Source organism: Panulirus ornatus, chromosome 1 (assembly GCF_036320965.1).
Source record: "Panulirus ornatus isolate Po-2019 chromosome 1, ASM3632096v1, whole genome shotgun sequence".
Classification (NCBI taxonomy): Eukaryota; Metazoa; Arthropoda; class Malacostraca; order Decapoda; family Palinuridae; genus Panulirus; species Panulirus ornatus.
The window spans coordinates 75,996,150-76,015,092 of NC_092224.1; the positions used below are offsets into that span (position 1 = coordinate 75,996,150).

Genomic DNA, 18,943 nt, shown 5'->3' on the forward strand with positions numbered 1-18,943 from the left:
GTGTGTGTGTGAGTGTGTGTGGAAGGCGAAAACATTATCTCGGAAAACAAAAATGGGTATGTTTGAAGGAATAGTGGTTCCAACAATGTTATATGGTTGCGAGGCATGGGCTATAGATAGGGTTGTGTGGAGGTTGGATGTGTTGGAAATGAAATGTTTGAGGACAATATGTGGTGTGAGGTGGTTTGATCAAGTAAGTAATGAAAGGGTAAGAGAGATGTGTGGTAATAAAAAGAGTGTGGTTGAGAGAGCGGAAGAGGGTGTATTGAAATGGTTTGGTCACATGTAGAGAATGAGAAAGGAAAGATTGACGAAGAGGATATATGTGTCAGAGGTGGAGGGAACGAGAAGTGGGAGATCAAATTGGAGGTGGAAGGATGGAGTGAAGAAGATTTTGAGCGATCAGGGCCTGAACATGCAGGAGGGTGAAAGGCGTGCAAGGAATAGAGTGAATTGGAACGATGTGATATACCGGGGCCGACGTGCTGTCACTGGATTGAACCAGGGCATGTGAAGCATCTGGTGTAACCTAAGGAAAGTTTTGTGGGGCCTGGATGTGGAAAGGGAGCTGTGGTTTTAGTGCTTTATACATGACAGCTAGAGACTGAGTGTGAACGAATGTGGCCTTTGTTGTCTTTTCCTAGCGCTACCTCGCTCGGGTGCAGGGTGAGGGGGTTGTCATTTCAATGGCGGAGTGGCAACGGAAATGAATAAAAGACAGCAAGTATGAATGATGTACATGTGTATATGTCTGTGTATATATATATATATATATATATATATATATATATATATATATATATATATATATATATTCCCTGGGGATAGGGGAGAAAGAATACTTCCCACGTATTCCCTGCGTGTCGTAGAAGGCGACTAAAAGGGGAGGGAGCGGGGGGCTGGAAATCCTCCCCTCTCATTTTTTTTTAATTTTCCAAAAGAATGAACAGAGAAGGGGGCCAGGTGAGGATATTCCCTTAATGGCCCAGTCCTCTGTTCTTAACGCTACCTCGCTAACGCGGGAAATGGCGAATATTTTGAAAAAAAAAAAAAAAAAAAAAAAATATATATATATATATATATATATATATATATATATATATATATATATATATATATATATATATATATATATATGTTTAAATGTATAGGTATGTATATGTGCATGTGTGGACGTGTATGTATATAAATGTGTATGTGGGTGGGTTGGGCCATTCTTTCGTCTGTTTCCTTGCGCTACCTAGCTAACGCGGGAGACACCGACAAAGTACAATAAAAAAGAAATATATATATATATATATATATATATATATATATATATATATATATATATATATATATATATATATTCTTGAGCCCACGGGGAAAATGAAACACGATAAGTTCCCAAGTGCATTTCCGTGTAATAATCACATCTTCAGGGGAGACACAAGAAATATAAGTCAGTTGATATACAACTTGGGAACTTGTGTTTCATTTTCCGCGTGGACTCTTAAGAATATAATTGATCACGCGCAACACTGTGATCCTTTCCGACAATATATATATATATATATATATATATATATATATATATATATATATATATATATATATATATGAACCAAAGGAAATTTTCAAGTGTTTGTGCGTTTGTTATTCTTGCCCGGGCGAACAGTAACGTCTGGTGGCCCAGCTCTTGGTAATCCTTCATAATGTGGGCAAGGTTTGGAGATACCACACGGTGTCCGTGAAGACAGTTTTGAGGCCATTCGACGCCGCCATACACAACGCTTGTTCAAATTTAGCGACCTACCTTCTTCACATTATAACTCTTACCAACACAACTAACCACACCCCTCCTTCATACTCCTTTCCCCAACACCCCTCCCACTATCATTCCTTCTACATATTAGTCACATTGAATTAGTGCCTGACATTCTTGTAATCAGGTGTGTAAACAATACATTATATTATGTACTACGGAAGATATGTTTCAAGGCAGAATAAAAGACGAAATAATAAACGCTTACAGATATGCCATAACCGGAGATGAGCCAGATTATTGCTGTACGAGATAAATAAGATACAAAAGAGATATTTGGGGCAAAATACTAATTCTTTTCTCATTCAAGTGAAAAATAAGAAATAGAGAATAAGAAAAAAAAAGGGGGGGGGGGGGAATAACAGAAAAGAGAAGAGAAAAAAAAATATCTTTATCCCTGACCAGGAGTTATCGTACATCACAGGACGAGAATGTTCAAAAGTCACTTGTTGAAGGTCCGGCGGAAGTGGTGGTGGACGCTGTTACCATTTTTAACTCTGAACAACAACTGGTAACTAACTCACTGAAATCTCGGATGAGATAACTTTCTTGCATATGCAATCGTTGTAATATATATGTACTTTCGCTTGTATATGAGCACTGGAGTAGTTAGGCGGTAGCTCCGTCCTGTTATATATGTTTTTCCTATACATATTTGCCGTTTGCTGCGTTAGTGAGGGAACGCCAGGAAGAGACGAAGAAATGACCTCATTTGCATATATCCACTCCCTACCTTTCTACCTTTCATGGATGATACACCGAAACCACAGCCTACTATCCACAACCAGACCCCAGAGAGAAAAATGTTTGTTAAGGAGTTCGCCGAGTTTTTATCAAAGCGCTCTAACCAACTGAGCTAACAGACCATTACGAGTTACCCGGATAGTTAGGGATTCATATTGTCTTCATTAGATGCCACTAGTCTCATGGATCATTATCACTGGACTACACCAGAGGCCGGAAATAATTTACTATATGCTACACACTTTCATGGACATTCTACAGCTCCTCTCTCTCACTGATGCCACCTGTACATGACAGTGTCGATATCTGCTGTTCAACAGCAGCAGATGTTCTAGTCTGAATTTCGATGAGGTTTAGGCAAGATTTTACCTAGTGCAGTTACTCCTCGTTGGCCATCTCTGTCCCTTACAAATCATTTGTTGTCTGGTAGATTGTACTCGCTAATCAGAACGATGTTTTTCGTATGTAGAAATGTTTCTTAATACCATTGGTGTCAGTACTTCATGCTGAGGCAAATGAGACCCCAGTAGATCAGGAATAGCTCCTCACAAGAAAAGTATGTTTTACACCTACACAACACCCCCCAGCATTTGGGATGCAGACTTTATAGTATTTATCATGTGGGGTATCTCGGATAGTGGAGTATAGGCTTATGGTCAGCATGTTTAAGCTGTAGTATTTTGTTCTGAAATTCATTAGTAGAAAGCGAGAGAGACTGTAGGCAGAGATATATCTAGAAATTCAATTTTTACACCTTTGAATTTGATCAGGTTACTACTTCCTCATTCTGACGAGCTGCATGGGTCTCATTTATGAGGGGAAGTAAAATGAGTGCGAGGAAAACAAGTAATGGAGTCAGGAGGGGACGGAGGGAGAGTTGAAATATGTGGAGTGGAATCCTTGGTTTATATAAGGTAGATGGGGTTAGCATCTGTAGACAGAAGGAAACTCAGAGAGGAGTGATTGGTAACGGCAGGTCAGGACCCTGAGGGAGGACCACCACTCTTGATTAGATAAAGAAAGTCGCTCTCTCAGACTAGCGGATATTCTTATTAATCATCATACAACCCCAGAACGTCTTTGATTGTTCTCCAATATCTTCGAGGTTTCCCTTCATTCTGTAGAGGGGAATAGACAGACACCCGCTACATTTTCTCGTATCCATTCTCTAACTCATATTTAATGCACCAAAACCATACCCTCTCATTCACAGCCATAGCCCACAGACTACTCTGTCGTTCATTTTGACCACTTCACATACCTTGGGTCAGTCTGTTGATACTACTTTGCCCCACAATATACGACATTGCTACAGTTCATTCTTCTCATTGCACACTTGTTGCAGTAGTATGCCGTACTAAGCATTCATAACCCGATACCCCTTGAACCTCCCTCACTGCGTCTCCGTCTCCCCTTACATCTTGTTCCCTCCACTTCCACATGAATCCTCATCGTCTTTCTTCCCTCACCCTCTCCATGTGCCCGAACCATTTCATCACACCCTGGTCACCTTACTAAGACTGCGCTTCCTGCTACAGCTCTCTCAGATACAGTCATTCCTTAATTGATCAGCCCGTCTCACACCACATACCGTCCCCAGACATATAATTTCTAGCACATCCATTCACCTCCTCTCGTTTATGCCCAAGACATCCGTACAACACTCGGGAGTAATATATCAACATGTTCATCTTTGCTTATACAGACACTTTCCTCTCCTCCACACGCTCCTTCATGAGACCAGAACTTTAGCCCCCTTTTCAGCCTGTATCTCGAATCAAACCTGATGGCTCCGTCCGCTACTATATCCACTTGCAGTTACCTGAAGCCCTACACCTTCACGTTATCTCTATTCAAACTCACACCCAAACCATCCTGTCTAGGGAGACCCCTAGGTGCAGCTGGGTCAGGATGCTAGTCCAGTTACAAACTATAACATTCACACGTAATTAATTGTTATATGGTTCATCCGAAAAGTATCACTTCGACTCTCCTTGGTACAATGGTTAGAATTTTCTTCCACCCCTTCGTTGGGATTGGTTGAAAAATGGATGCGTGGTGTAAGCTGGGAAAGTACAGTAAGATCGAGGACCACAGTGGAAATACGTCTGACTTGCGTGATCCTTGGGTGTCAATGCAGTGATGTTCATGAGTTCCAAACGAAAGTTTCTCTTCTGTTGTCACATAGAACATAGCTGCTCTGGTTAGTATGTCCGGATCGATCTGGGATCGGAAGTCATTTGAGACTGACATACTCCCAAGTATATCAACAACCCTCTTCATGTGTCATTTCTAATAACCAGTCTGCATGCCGTCTTATTTAGCTTCAAAATTCTCTTGCCATCCGAAAGATGATCTTTTTCGATATTTCTCAAACCTGTATATCACAGATTTTATTCCTGAACTTATGTATCTCATTTACATCGCCCTTCCTACATCTTTTGAGTCTGAAATTCCAGTGTCTTCAGTCTTTTAGAATAAGAGAGTACTAGAGGTAGCCATGTAGTCTGGTGGCCCCCTCTGAAATTTTTTTTTATCATAACTATGACATTTAACTCGTAGGGATGCCGATGATTATATAAAAGATTCAATTATGGTATAAATAGTGCTTTGTACAGTAATAAAAAGTGATAAAGAATGTATCAATCAAAATATAGATAACGATGTGAATTATTCCCATTATCTTATTGCTGTTATTCACTTTTTCATGAACATCTTTGAAAACGCAATTTATGGTACAGTTGCACTTTTTTTTTTACTGCCCATATTCACTAGCCAATGTCTTTCATTCCTCAGGTTAGGATCCTACGTATAATGTTGATGGTTACGTAGTACCATAACTCTGTTACCTATATGCAGACTTTTCAGAAAGATATAGGAATAAATACTCTCAGGAAGACCACTTATAAAATGAAATAAGGCCCATTACACAGCCTCGATAGACTCCAGCCGAAACAATTTCTCAAGGAAATTCCAGAGCCTCTACTGTATGTAGCTTGGTTTTAGAATTCTATATATCGGAGTTAGATAGGCGTATATATATATATATATATATATATATATATATATATATATATATATATATATATATATATTTTTTTTTTTTTTTTTTTTCACACTTCGCCATTTCCCGCATTAGCGAGGTAGCGTTGAGAACAGAGGACTGGGCCTTTGAGGGAATATCCTCACCTGGCCCCCTTCTCTGTTCCCTCTTTTGGAAAATAATAATAAAAAAATACATCAGAGGTTCCCAAACTACAAGTCGAAGAGCTTCTTCGAATGTGCCGTGTGTATGTGTGGGGGGGAGGGGGGATTAGGGATGATTGATTCTTCAGGTGATCAGCAAGTATAATGACATGATCACAGACAGGGGCAAATATACAGGGGGGATGCACCCATTCGTATGAAAAGTAGAACTCTTATCAGACATTTTTGTCTTTTATTAGTTGTTGGTAAATACATTTTTGGGGCAATCTTGTGCAAGAATGGGGTATTTTCTGAGCACTGAATTTAATAATTGGCGAGAACTATATAATCGTCAGGCAATGAGAACCCCACGCCCTACCCGTCAGGCCCTGATACCTTATCACCCTCCCCTCCACGGCGAAGCAAAGTTCCTCCCCTGACCATAGGAATGCTGAGACCAGATTTTATAAACCAAGCGTAATGCGTTCTGGCAGTACAGTGCATTATAACATGGCATAAACCTATTAGATAAATAATATCGCATTTACATTTATACGAATTTTGATCAATCCAACCTGAAAATGACCTGTAGTTTGACAAGAGTAGAATAATGATTTTAAATCTCTTCAACGAACTGAAGCAAGAAGCGGTACTTATCCCTTTTGCTCCATTCTTCTCTAAACGTTTCATTTTCGACCCATAGTTTTGCTAATGTTTATAGCAACATCATGACCTATCACTGAGATGAAATCCAGACTTCTTATTCCGGAAGGCGTCAAGCTACTGAAAATTGCCAGACTTTCGTCTTCAAATTTTCGCCAAAAATTTTGCCAGATAGAAAAGTTTCGGTGTCGCTAATCTTAACGTATATTTAGAGATTGTCCCAGCAATCTTAAGTTCCAATACTTGTTTCATGGGAAATGTAACTTGAAAGCTTTAGATACAGAAAATTAACGCCCTACACAATTCTGCAAGTAGTTACAGGAGTTTTAACAGGATTCACTGTGGGTGCCCTTGGAGAACACATGTCCACGGATCCCATGTGAAGTTGGGAGGATCGAACCTCTCTTGACCACCTTTGATTTCGAGTCATGGTAAGATTTACTGAGTTAGCCAGGACCTGAGAGAAGAACATGTCAAATCTTTCTTCACTTCGATGTCTCGTCATATGGCTCATGCAGACATTGATTTGCCTATCTGGCATCTTCGGTAGATGTATTTTTTTTCTTTCTCTCCTGAAATGTAGGTGACAAGCGGACAGCTGCTCGAGGAGAGAGAGAGAGAGAGAGAGAGAGAGAGAGAGAGAGAGAGAGAGAGAGAGAGAGAGAGAGAGAGAGAGACGCAAATTAAAGTACAATTGAAATTTCTCCGTCATCAGCCAGGTGATTACCTGCTCGCCGAGAACACTCATCATCACTTGTCTCTAGGATTATGGTCAGTCACACAGCGTTGCATGTTTCTCCAGAATATCTCTTGCCCTACCGCTTCTCACCCACCGCATCGGATATCACCTTCTGCCTTCGGTTGCTCGAAGATAACTTGTCCACCGAGGAAATATCTAAACAGGTGCATCAGCTCCAGGGGGAATTCTAAAGCATCCCAAATGGGTCTGCAGTTCGTGATCATGTCCTACAGTGTCGAAGTAAAGCAGTGGGCCAGACAGTGAGAAGCCAGTGCAGCCGCAGCCTCCGAGGAAATCTAGGTTGCCACTTATTAGGCATTATCTGGAAAATTACTGGCACTATCCCTGACTTTGGTAATCTTTCAAGGTCAAACCCAGACGAACTTTAGTATTCCTAACTCTAATATCTGTCATCTCCAAAAGATCTACTGGGTCCTCGAACATTCACACACCCTCTCCCTGCACATTGCAAAATTTTCCTATTTCGAGCAGTCCCGCATCTCATTACAAATGATTGCATTTGAAACCTCGAATACCTTTCATGACTGCGTAAGACGGTGTGAACCATAAGCACAACTAGTTCATTTTCAGTATCAGAGGAAAAGTATTCCCTAGCTTCTTCCTACTAATTCTCCTTTCATCATTGCTGCACAAGCTGTAAAAGGTTGCCTTTCGGTCGTGACCTAATACCCAAGCCTTGTTGACGCAAGAACTCAGAGCATCTAGTTCTTACAGAAAGCTGGCCCGATGCTGAAGTTGCACATCATACTGGTCCTTGACCTGCTTCAAGGCTGAAGTATTCAAGGTCTCTGCCTACGCAATTGCTCACGTTCCTTAATTCATTAGCTTAGTCTAAAGCTTTTTTCAAATTGTTGAACTCACTTATATGAAAGCAGATTCCAACTCATACCGCACCCCGACAAACGCTCTGGCATTTGTGAACAGACGGTGGGTTACATGGGTAGGTAACATAGGAGGAACCAAGATTAACCCTACTTTCGCCTCACCAGTCTTGTACCCTCATTGTAGATGTGGATTTGTGCTAGAATTGACCCAGAGGCTATTATGGGCTAGAGCCTGTACGACAGGGACCTTTATGTCTATGACTTGAAAACAAAAAAAAAAAGGGGGGGGGGGGGAGATAACATACCCAAATCCCTGACCAAACAAAAATAATGCTGAGACATACCCAGGTCTTTGAGATGAGCTTAGATCCAGCTCGGGGCAATACCGTTTAAGTGGAAATTCTTGGTTGACTAGGGCCTTATTAGCCACTAGAGCTCGCACAGATGTTCTCCTAACATTGTACCATTTATAGGTGTGCCGATATTCCTAGAATACGTTCAGAGACGGACGTCCGTGCATGAAACTACTTCCTTAGCTCTACGTCATTGGATCATATGTTGAAAGCCATGTACCGCAATTGCTTTCTGTTAACAGAATAAATCCTTGTATATTGTATAATACTGCAAGATTACTCTTTTTTTGTTGATGGCAGGGTAAAATTTCTCTGTACTATTGTGCTTCATAATTGTAACGATAACTTATGAGTTGTGTACGATCATCTTGCTAGTCAGGTCACAACATTGGAATCGCCATCACTCAAGGTGTGGCGTTCTGTTGTTATAGTGGCGCTTTCGACATGAATTGACTGTGTTATATTGCTATTAATTTACATGGTTGAGTTGGTTTAAGAAGTAAGAGGCCATCATGAAAGGTTTAAGGGCGCTTTTGGTGTGGTATGTGGCTGCCACCATCGGGGTGATTGTGGCGCAATTTGAATATTTTGATATGGACTCTTTTGATCAAATAGAAAATCTATTCAAACGCGTCACTGTAGATAACTGCTTCATAAAACCAAGGGTAGGTTTCCTAATGTTCTGCATATTATTTTTTTCAAACTGCATTGATGACTACACATATATGCTTTTATTGTGATGTTGAGGGCAATGATATTCGACAAAGCAACTTATGAATGTTTGTCTGAGTACCATGTTGATCTTGCATCTGTCCAAATTGTACCCATCAGAACAGAAGTAGAGTACAGTTGTTCTTTAGCAACACCAGAAATCAAACTGTTGAATATCATTAACCTTATGGTAGGTTATCACTTGGCTCTTTCATTATTAGTAATGGCTATGTGATTTTTAGAAAATGCACAAAAAGTGGTGAAAGTATAGAGAAGAGATGCCACTTTCATAGTTTTGAATTGTTAATTTTTCTTCTTAAGCATCTTTATTGCTACTATAAAGAAAAGTGTGTGGGATTTTGCTTTACCACCCCTTTTTTATTGGGTTTAATTATAGAAATGTAAAATGGTAATCAAAGATGCACTCTTACAATTTAAAGACTAATTTTGAATTGCATTTGCTCATGAAAGTCTTGTATAATGCGTACTATACTGATCTCCACCTTGTTTTTCATTTGGATGGGCATGTAAACTGTTAATTCAGAAGTCTTAAGAGATAAGAATTTGACTTAAGTATTAGTTTAATACCTTAATTTATGTTGACATCCAGACTCATCCTACATTTTTGTAAAATTTGGATCAAGCTGGAATTAGACATTATGATATATGGTGGCATTCCCTGGAATGTATGACTATAAAAGATGATAGACAATTCTTCACTTTACATGCACGTTTTCTTATACTATTCCTATTTCGTTTGCTTGGTGTATTGACATACAAACCTACTAAAGCTCTGTAGAATCTGATCAAGCGCCAAATAAATGTTTTTGATCAGTTGTACGTAGGACTAACTTTTCTCATGGCCTCATGCTACTTCAACAAAGTGGCAGATATAGGGTGTTTTGGTTGAGGTGGTGTGCAAAGTGAGAGGGTCAGGGAAAATGATTTGGTAAACAGAGAAGAGTTAGTAAAAGCTTTGTGGAAGATGAAAGCTAGCAAGGCTGTGGGTGTGGATGGTACTGCAGTGGAATTTTTTAAAAAGGGGGTGACTGTATTGTTGACTGGTTGGTAAAGTTATTTAATGTATGTATGTCTCATGGTGAGGTGCCTGAGGATTGGCGGAATGCTTGCATAGTGCCATTGTACAAAGGCAAAGGGGATAAAAGTGAGTGCTCAAATTACAGAGGTATAAGTTTGTTGAGTATTCCTGGGAAATTATATGGGAGGGTATTGACTGAGAGGGTGAAGGCATGTACAGAGCATCAGATTGGGGAAGAGCAGTGTGGTTTCAGAAGTGGTAGAGGATGTGTGGATCAGATGTTTGCTTTGAAGAATGTATGTGAGAAATACTTAGAAAAGCAAATGGATTTGTATGTAGCATTTATGGATGTGGAGAAGGCATATGATAGAGTTGATAGAGATGCTCTGTGGAAGGTATTAAGAATATAAGGTGTGGGAGGAAAGTTGTTAGATGCAGTAAAAAGTTTTTAACGAGGATGTAAGGCATGTGTACGTGTAGGAAGAGAGGAAAGTGATTGGTTCTCAGTGAATGTAGGTTTGCGGCAGGGGTGTGTGATGTCTCCATGGTTGTTTAATTTGTTTATGGATGGGGATGTTAGGGAGGTGAATGCAAGAGTTTTGGAAAGAGGGGCAAGTATGCAATTTGTTGTGGATGAGAGAGCTTGGAAAGTGTCAGTTGCTGTTCGCTGATGATACAGCGCTGGTGGCTGATTTGTGTAAGAAACTGCAGAAGCTGGTGACTGAGTTTGGTAAAGTGTGTGAAAGAAGAAAGCTGAGAGTAAATGTGAATAAGAGCAAGGATATTATGTACAGTAGGGTTGAGGGACAAGTCAATTGGGAGGTAAGTTTGAATGGTGAAAAACTGGAGGAAGTGAAGTGTTTTAGATATCTGGGAGTGGATTTGGCAGTGGATGGAACCATGGAAGCGGAAGTGAATCATAGGATGGGGGAGGGGGCAAAAGTTCTGGGAGCGTTGAAGAATGTGTGGAAGTCGAGAACATTATCTCTGAAAGCAAAAATGGGTATGTTTGAAGGAATAGTGGTTCTAACAATGTTATATGGTTGCGACGCGTGGACTATGGATAGAGTTGTGCGGAGGAGGTTGAATGTGCTGGAAATGAGATGTTTGAGGACAATATGTGGTGTGAGGTGGTTTGATCGAGTAAGTAATGTAAGGGTAAGAGAGAAGTGTGGTAATAAAAAGAGTGTGGTTGAGAGAGCAGAAGAGGGTGTTTTGAAATGGTTTGGTCACATGGAGAGACTGAGTGAGTATAGATTGACCAAGTGGATATATGTGTCAGAGGTGGAGGGAACGAGGAGAAGTGGGAGACCCAATTGGAGGTGGAAAGATGGAGTGAAAAAGATTTTGAGTGATCGGGGTCTGAACATGCAGGAGGGTGAAAGGAGTGCAAGGAATCGAGTGAATTGGAACGATGTTGTATACCAGGGTGGACGTGCTGTCAATGGATTGAACCAGGGCATGTGAAGCATCTGGGGTAAACCATGGAAAGTTCTGTGCGGCCTGGATGTGGAAAAGGAGCTGTGGTTTCGGTGCATTATTACATGACAGCTAGAGACTAAGTGTGAACAAATGTGGCCTTTGTTGTCTTTTCCTAGTGCTACCTCGCGCACATGAGGGGGGCAAGGGGTTGTTATTTCATGTGTGGCGGGGTGGCGATGGGAATGAATAAAGGCAGACAGTATGAATTATGTGCACGTTTATATATGTATATGTCTGTGTGGGTATATATATGTATACGTTGAGATGTATAGGTATGTATATTTGCGTGTGTGGACGTGTATGTGGTTGGGTTGGGCCATTTTCTTTCATCTGTTTCCTTGCACTACCTCACTAATGCGGGAGACAGCGACAAAGCAAAATGAATAAATGATGAATAATTATGTGTGTGTGTGTGTGTGTGTCTGGAAGGCGAGAGTGGTATCTCGGAGAGCAAAAATGGGTATGTTTGAAGGAATAGTGTTGCCAACAATGTTATATGGAAGCGAGGCATGGACTATAGATAGGGTTGTGTGGAGGAAGGTGGATGTGTTGGAAATGAAGTGTTTGAGGACAATATGTGGTGTGAGGTGGTTTGATCAAGTAAGTAATGAAAGGGTAAAAGAGATGTGTGGTAATGAAAAGATTGTAATTGAGAGAGCAGAAGATGGTGTAGACCAAATAGAAGGTGGAAGGATGGAGTGAAAAAGATTTTGAGGGATTGTGGCCTGAACATGCAGGAGAGTGAAAGGCATGCAAGGAATAGAGTGAATTGGAATGATGTGGTATACTGGGGTCGATGTGCTGTCAGTGAATTGAACCAGGGCATGTGAAGCGTCTGGAGTAAACCATGGAAAGTTTGTGGGTCTTGGTTGTGGAAAGGGAGCTGTGGTTTTGGTGCATTACGCATGACAACTAGAAACAGTGTGAACAAATGTGGCCTTTGTTGTCTTTTCCTAGTGCTACCTCGTGCAGGCGTGGGGGGAGGGGAGTGTAATTTCATGTGTGGCAGGGTGGCGATAGGAATGGATGAAGGCAGCAAGTATGAGTATATATGTATGTGTATATATGTATATGTCTGTTTATATATATGTATGTTTACAGTGAAATGTATAGGTATGTATATGTGTGTGTTTAGGCATTTATGTATATACATGTGTATGTGGGTGGATTGGGCCATTCTTTCGTCTGTTTCCTTGCTCTACCTCACTAACACAGAAAACAGTGACTAAGTATAATAAATAATGAATATATATATGTATGTGTGTGTGTGTGTGTTGGAAAGGATCACAATTGAGCTTGTGATCAAGTATATTCCTATGAGTCCATGGGGAAATGAAACATGATAAGTTCCCTAAGTGCTCTATCATATAAAGATCACATCATCAGGGGAGATACAAGAGAGAAATATAACAGTCAGTTGATATACAATGAAAAGACGTAGCTGGGATGCCATTTGGTAAACAATTGACTTTATCATCATTCCAGTCCATTTTCTTTAGGGCATTACGTATTTGTAGTCCAGAATTTATTAATGTGTTTGAGAAGATATATTCTGGTGGATCTGAGTTAAAGTATCCTAGATCTTTCATTGATAAATTCCTCAAGTTGCAAAGAAATCATTTTATAGAGTTAAACCCAAACCTTCCCCTGCTACCAAGAATCTTTTAGTGATTTCTTAGTAGTAATTTTACATTGCTTCCCAAGTTGCTTCAGTGATAACAATACTGTAAAGAATATCTTAATAAAAAAAACTCACCAGAAAATTCTGCTCCTTGTTTACACAGTACCTTGTAAAAACTTTAATGTTTTATGTTGGGCAGACTGTTAAGGATCTTTATGTTAGACTTGAGCAACATAGATATAGTATAATACCAGGACAGGAATCAAGTGCTTTTTTTAATCATGTTAAAAATTATAACCATTGTATTGACTGGAGGGATGCCAATTCAGTTATTAGATGTAACTCCTTTACCATTGAAAATATCATTGAATCTTCTATTATTGAGTACACAAAGAATTGTAACATTAATATTAGTGAAGGTCTGTACAAAGTGGATGGCTTTATTGTAGGCAAAATTTATGAACAGTTCCCTTCCTTGATTACGTGAAAGTTTTTGACAAGCATGTTGCCAGACCTGAACACACCAACCTGAACACTGCCATCTAGTAATGCTTGTTTACCAGTGGCATCTTAGTTACGTCTCTTCCTTATGTATCATCTGACTGTTCTTTGTCTCCTTTCTCATTCTTGTGTCTCCCTTGACGATATTATCATTACGCGAAAGTGCACTTGGGAACTTATCCTGTTTCATTATCAAGTGTTTTTTTTGCATGTACTAGATCACGCACACCACTTTAACCTCTATCAGTACACATACATATGTACATATATGTGCGTACAAGTAGGAAGAGAGGAGAGTGACTTGTTCCCAGGGAAGGTCAGTCTGCAGATGGGGTGTGTGATGTCCCCATGGTTGTATGATTTGTTTATGGTTGGGGTGGTTAGGAATCAGTACACGTACATATATACATATATGTTTGTACAAGTAGGAATAGAGGAGAGTGATTGGTTCCCAGGGAAGGTCAGTCTGCAGATGGGGTGTGTGATGTTCCCATGGTTGTATGATTTGTTTATGGTTGGGGTAGTTAGGGAGGTAAAGGCAAGAGTTTTGGAGAGGGGCGAGTATGCAGTCAGTTAGGGATGAGAGGGCCTGGGAAGTGAGACAGTTGCTTTTCTCCAATTATACAGCACTGGTGACTGATTGAAATAAGAAACTGCAGAAGTTGGTGACTGAGTTTGAAAATGTGTGTTAAAGGAGAAAGTTGAGAGTAAATGTGAAGAGCAAGGTTATTAGGTTCAGCAGTGTTGAGGGACAAGTTGATTGGGATGTAAGTTTAAATGGAGAAAGGTTGGAGGAAGTGAAGTGTTTTAGATACCTAGGAGTGGACTTGGCAGCGAATGGAACCATGGAGCGGAAGTGAGTCACAGGATGGAGTAAGGGGAGAAGGCTCTGGGAGCGATGAAGAATGTTTGGAAGGAGAGCAAGGATGGGTATGTTTGAAGGAATAGTAGTTCCAGCAATATTGTATGATTGGGAGGCATGGGCTATAGTTAGGGTGGATGTGTTGGAAATGAAATGTTTAAGGATAGTGTGTGGTGTGAGATGGTTCAATCGAGTAAGTAATGAAAGGGTGAGGGAGATGTGTGGAAATAAAGAGTGTGGTTGAGAGAGCAAAAGAGGGTGTATTGAAGTGGTCTGGATATATAAAGAGAATGAGTGAGGAAAGAAATGGAGGGAACAAGGAGAAACGAGGGACCAAATTGGAGGTAGAAGGTTGGAGCGAAAATGATTTTGAGCCATCAGAGCCTGAACATACAGGAGGGTGAGAGGCATTCAAGGAAAAGCGTGAATTGGAATGATGTTGTATACCGGGGTCAACGTGTTGTCAATGGACTGAACCAAGGCATGTGAAATGTCTAGGGTAATCCATGGAGAGGTCTTTGGGGCCTGGATGTGGATAGGGAGCTGTGGTTTTGTTGCATTACACATGACAGCTGGAGACTGAGTGTGAACGAATGTGGCCCTTTTTTTTGTCTGTTTTCATGGCACTACCTTGCTGAAGAAGGGGGGTAACAATGCTGTTTCCTGTGGAGTGGGGTTGCACCGAGAATGGATGAAGGTAAGCAAGTATGATCATGTGCATGTGTATATATGTATATGTTTGGATATGTTTATATGTTGATATGCATTTGTATGTATATGTGCATGTATGGGCATTTATGTATATGTATGTGTATGTGAGTGGATAGGCTGTTCTTTGACTGTTTCCTGTCGCTATTTCGCTGATGTGGGAGATGGTGATCAAATGTGTATACTTTAACAACGTTCACAGATCCTGCCTCCCCATTAAACATAGCAGTCACAAATCGAGAAGCTTTTAGCATCCACCTTTTCATCCCAGTCTTAAACATCACCCTACCAGACATGCAACCTGAGAAACACTTTTTCATCTACATTCTGGGCATCACTCATTTCACTAGCATAACACACAATTTTATCATATCACAAAATCCACCCTGCCCAAGATTCGACATCCACATTAAAGACACTGTTAGAAAAAGGTAAAGTTGGGGCATGTTAAGTGCTTTAGCCTATGATTTACCTCTGACATATCCTTGCTACTGTTAATGGTGCAGCCTTGGGCTGTGGGATGCCTTTAGAAAGGCATTGCTTAACACCAGGACTCTTTCATAGAAATTGGTCATGGGGTAATTATGAATAGATTCTAATCAAATTGTATCTTGAATTTTTAATTCTTTTACAGAAAGACCTGTTCCTGCCACTTGATAGTGTGTCCCACCTACCAGACATCCAGCAAGTGAACATCAATCCCATCTTCCCCAATCGCACAGCCCTCCATCACCTCCACAATATGGCTCACTCCAGGGCCTTTTTCTGGTCATACATCCTTCAGTCACGTTTTAAGAGACCTGCAGGTAAATTTACATTATTTTCCATGTGGTGTGATTGATATTACTCTCTGTTTACAGGACAGTAATGTATTTTGATATTATTATATCATACTTGATTGCTGTTTCCCACAATATTGAGATAGCGCGAAGAAACAAATGAAGAAAGACCCATGCACTCATATACACGTATGCATATACATACACACCACTTACTCGATCAAACCACCTTTCACCACACACTCTCTAAAAGAGGGAACAGAGAAGGGGCCAAGTGAGGATATTCCCCCTAAGGCTCACTCCTCTCTTCTTAATGCTACCTCGCTAATGTGGGAAATAGTGAATATGTATGAAAAATATATTCACATGTATATACACACACGTCCACACACTCAAATATACATACCTATATATCTCAATGTACACATATATATACACACACACACATATATATATATACACATGTACTTAATTCATACTGTCTGCCTTTATTTATTCCCATCGCCACCTCACCACACATGGAATAACATCCCCCTCCCCCTCATGTGTGCGAGGTAGCGCTAGGAAAGACAACAAAGGCCCCATTCGTTCACACTCAGTCTCTAGCTGTCATGTAATAATGCCCGAAACCACAGCTCCCTTTCCACATCCAGGCCCCACAGAACTTTCCATGGTTTACCCCAGACACTTCACATGCCCTGATTCAATCCATTGACAGCACGTCCACCCCGGTATACCACATCGATCCAATTCACTCTATTCCTTGCCCGCCTTTCACCCTCCTGCATGTTCAGGCCCCGATCACTCAAAATCTTTTTCACTCCATTTTTCCACCTCCAATTGGGTCTCCCACTTCAACTCGTTCCCTCCACCTCCGACACATATATCCACTTGGTCAATCTTTCCTCACTCATTCTCTCCATACATAATCACTGTTTCTCACTTCATCATGGTAGCACCAGGAAACAGACAAAGAATGGACCATCCACTCATATACACATATATAGACATAAATGCCCACATATGCACATATACATACATATACATATCAACATATACATCCATTTACATACACATATGCAGACATTACATACATACACATGTTCATATTCATACTTGCTTGCCTTCATCCATTCCTGTTGCTAGCCTGCCCCACAGGAAAACAGCATCGCTGTCCCCCAGCTTCAGCAAGGCAGTGCCAGAAATACAGAAAAAAAGGCCACATTCGTTCACACTAAGTCTCTAGCTGTCATGTGTAATGCACTGAAACCACAGCTCCCTATCCACATCCATGCTCCACAGACTTTTCCATGGTTTACCCCAGATGTTTCACATGCCCTGGTTTAATCCATTGACAGCACGTTGAACTCAGTATACCACATCGTCCCAATTCACTCTATTCCTTGCACGCCTCTCACCCTCCTGTATGTTCAGGCCCTGATCACTCAAAATCTTTTTCACTCTGTCCTTCCACTTCCAATTTGGTCTCCTGCTTCTCCTTGTTCCTTCCACCATTGACACATATATCCTCTTTGTCAGTCTATCTTCTTTCACTCTCTCCATATGTCCAAACCATTTCAACACACCCTCTTCTGCTCTCTCAACCATACTCTTTATTTCCACACATCTCTTACCCTTACACTAATAACTCGATCAAACTACCTCACACTACACATTGTCCTCAAACATTTCATTTCCAACACAACCACCCTCCTCCGTACAACCCTGTCTATAGCCCATGCCTAACACCCATATAATATCGTTGGAACTACTATTCCTTCAAACACACCTATTTTTGCTGCCCGAGATAACGTTCTCTCCTTCCACACATTCTTCTTAGCTCCCAGAACCTTCGCCCCCTCCACCACCCTGTGACTCACTTCCGCTTCCATGGTTCCATCCACTTTAGCGTTAAGTCCTCTCCCAGATATCTAAAACGCTTTACTTCCTCTAGTCTTTCTTCATTCAAACTTACATCCCAATTAACTTTCCCTCAACCCTACTGAACCTTGCTCTTATTCACATTTACTCTCAACTTTCTCCTTTCACACACTTTTCCAAACTCATTCACCAACCTCTGCAGTTGCTGACATGAATCTGCCCCTGCATCATCGGCGAACAACAACAGACTCACTTCCCAGGCCCTCTCATCCACAACAGACTGCATACTCACCCCTCTCTCTAAAACTCTTACATTTACCTCCCTAACCACCCCATCCATAGACAAATTAAACAGCCATGGAGACATCACACACCCATGCTGCAGACCGACATTCACTGGGAACCAATCACTCTCCTCTCTTCGTACTCGTGCACATGCCTCACATCATTGGTAAAAACTTTTCACTGATTCTAGCAACTTACCTCCCATGCCTTTTATTCTTAAAACCTTAAACAAAGCATCTCTCTCAACCCTATCATATACCTTCTCCAGATCCATAAATGCTACATACAAATCCATTTGTTTTTCTAAGTATTTCTCACATACATTTTTCAAAGCAAATACCTGATCCACACATCCTCTACCACTTATGAAACCTCACTGCTCTTCCCTAATCTGATGCTCTGTACATGCCTTCACCCTCCGTTATAATATGCCAGGAATACTCAACAAACATATGCTTCTGTAGTTTGAACACTCACCTTTATCCCCTTTGCCTTTGTACAGTGGCACTATGTATGCATTCTTCCAATCCTCAGGCACTTCACCATGGTCCATACATACATTGAATATCCTTAACCAATCAGCAACATATTCATACCCTTTTTTTAATAAATTCCACTGCAGTACCATCCAAACCAGCCGCCTTGCCGAATTTCATCTTCCGCAAAGCTTTCACTACCTCTTCTCTCTTCACCAAATCATTCTCCCTGACCCTTTCACTTCATACACCACCCCACCACCC

General features: G+C 40.8%; 1 protein-coding gene across 2 annotated transcripts in view; it reads left to right on the plus strand.

Annotated features, from left to right (window-relative positions):
• The window catches only part of LOC139749831 (uncharacterized), a 275,451-nt gene that overhangs the window by 183,074 nt on the left and 73,434 nt on the right, over positions 1-18,943 (plus strand). Inside the window, exons 1-2 of one of the 2 annotated variants that reach the window (XM_071664132.1) lie at positions 8,690-8,999; positions 15,893-16,064. In XM_071664132.1, coding sequence (XP_071520233.1) covers positions 8,847-8,999; positions 15,893-16,064 — 325 coding nt within the window. In that variant the 5' untranslated portion in view covers positions 8,690-8,846. Of the gene's footprint in view, positions 1-8,689; positions 9,000-15,892; positions 16,065-18,943 lie in introns of those variants that run through there. The other variant, XM_071664142.1, reaches the window with a different exon arrangement.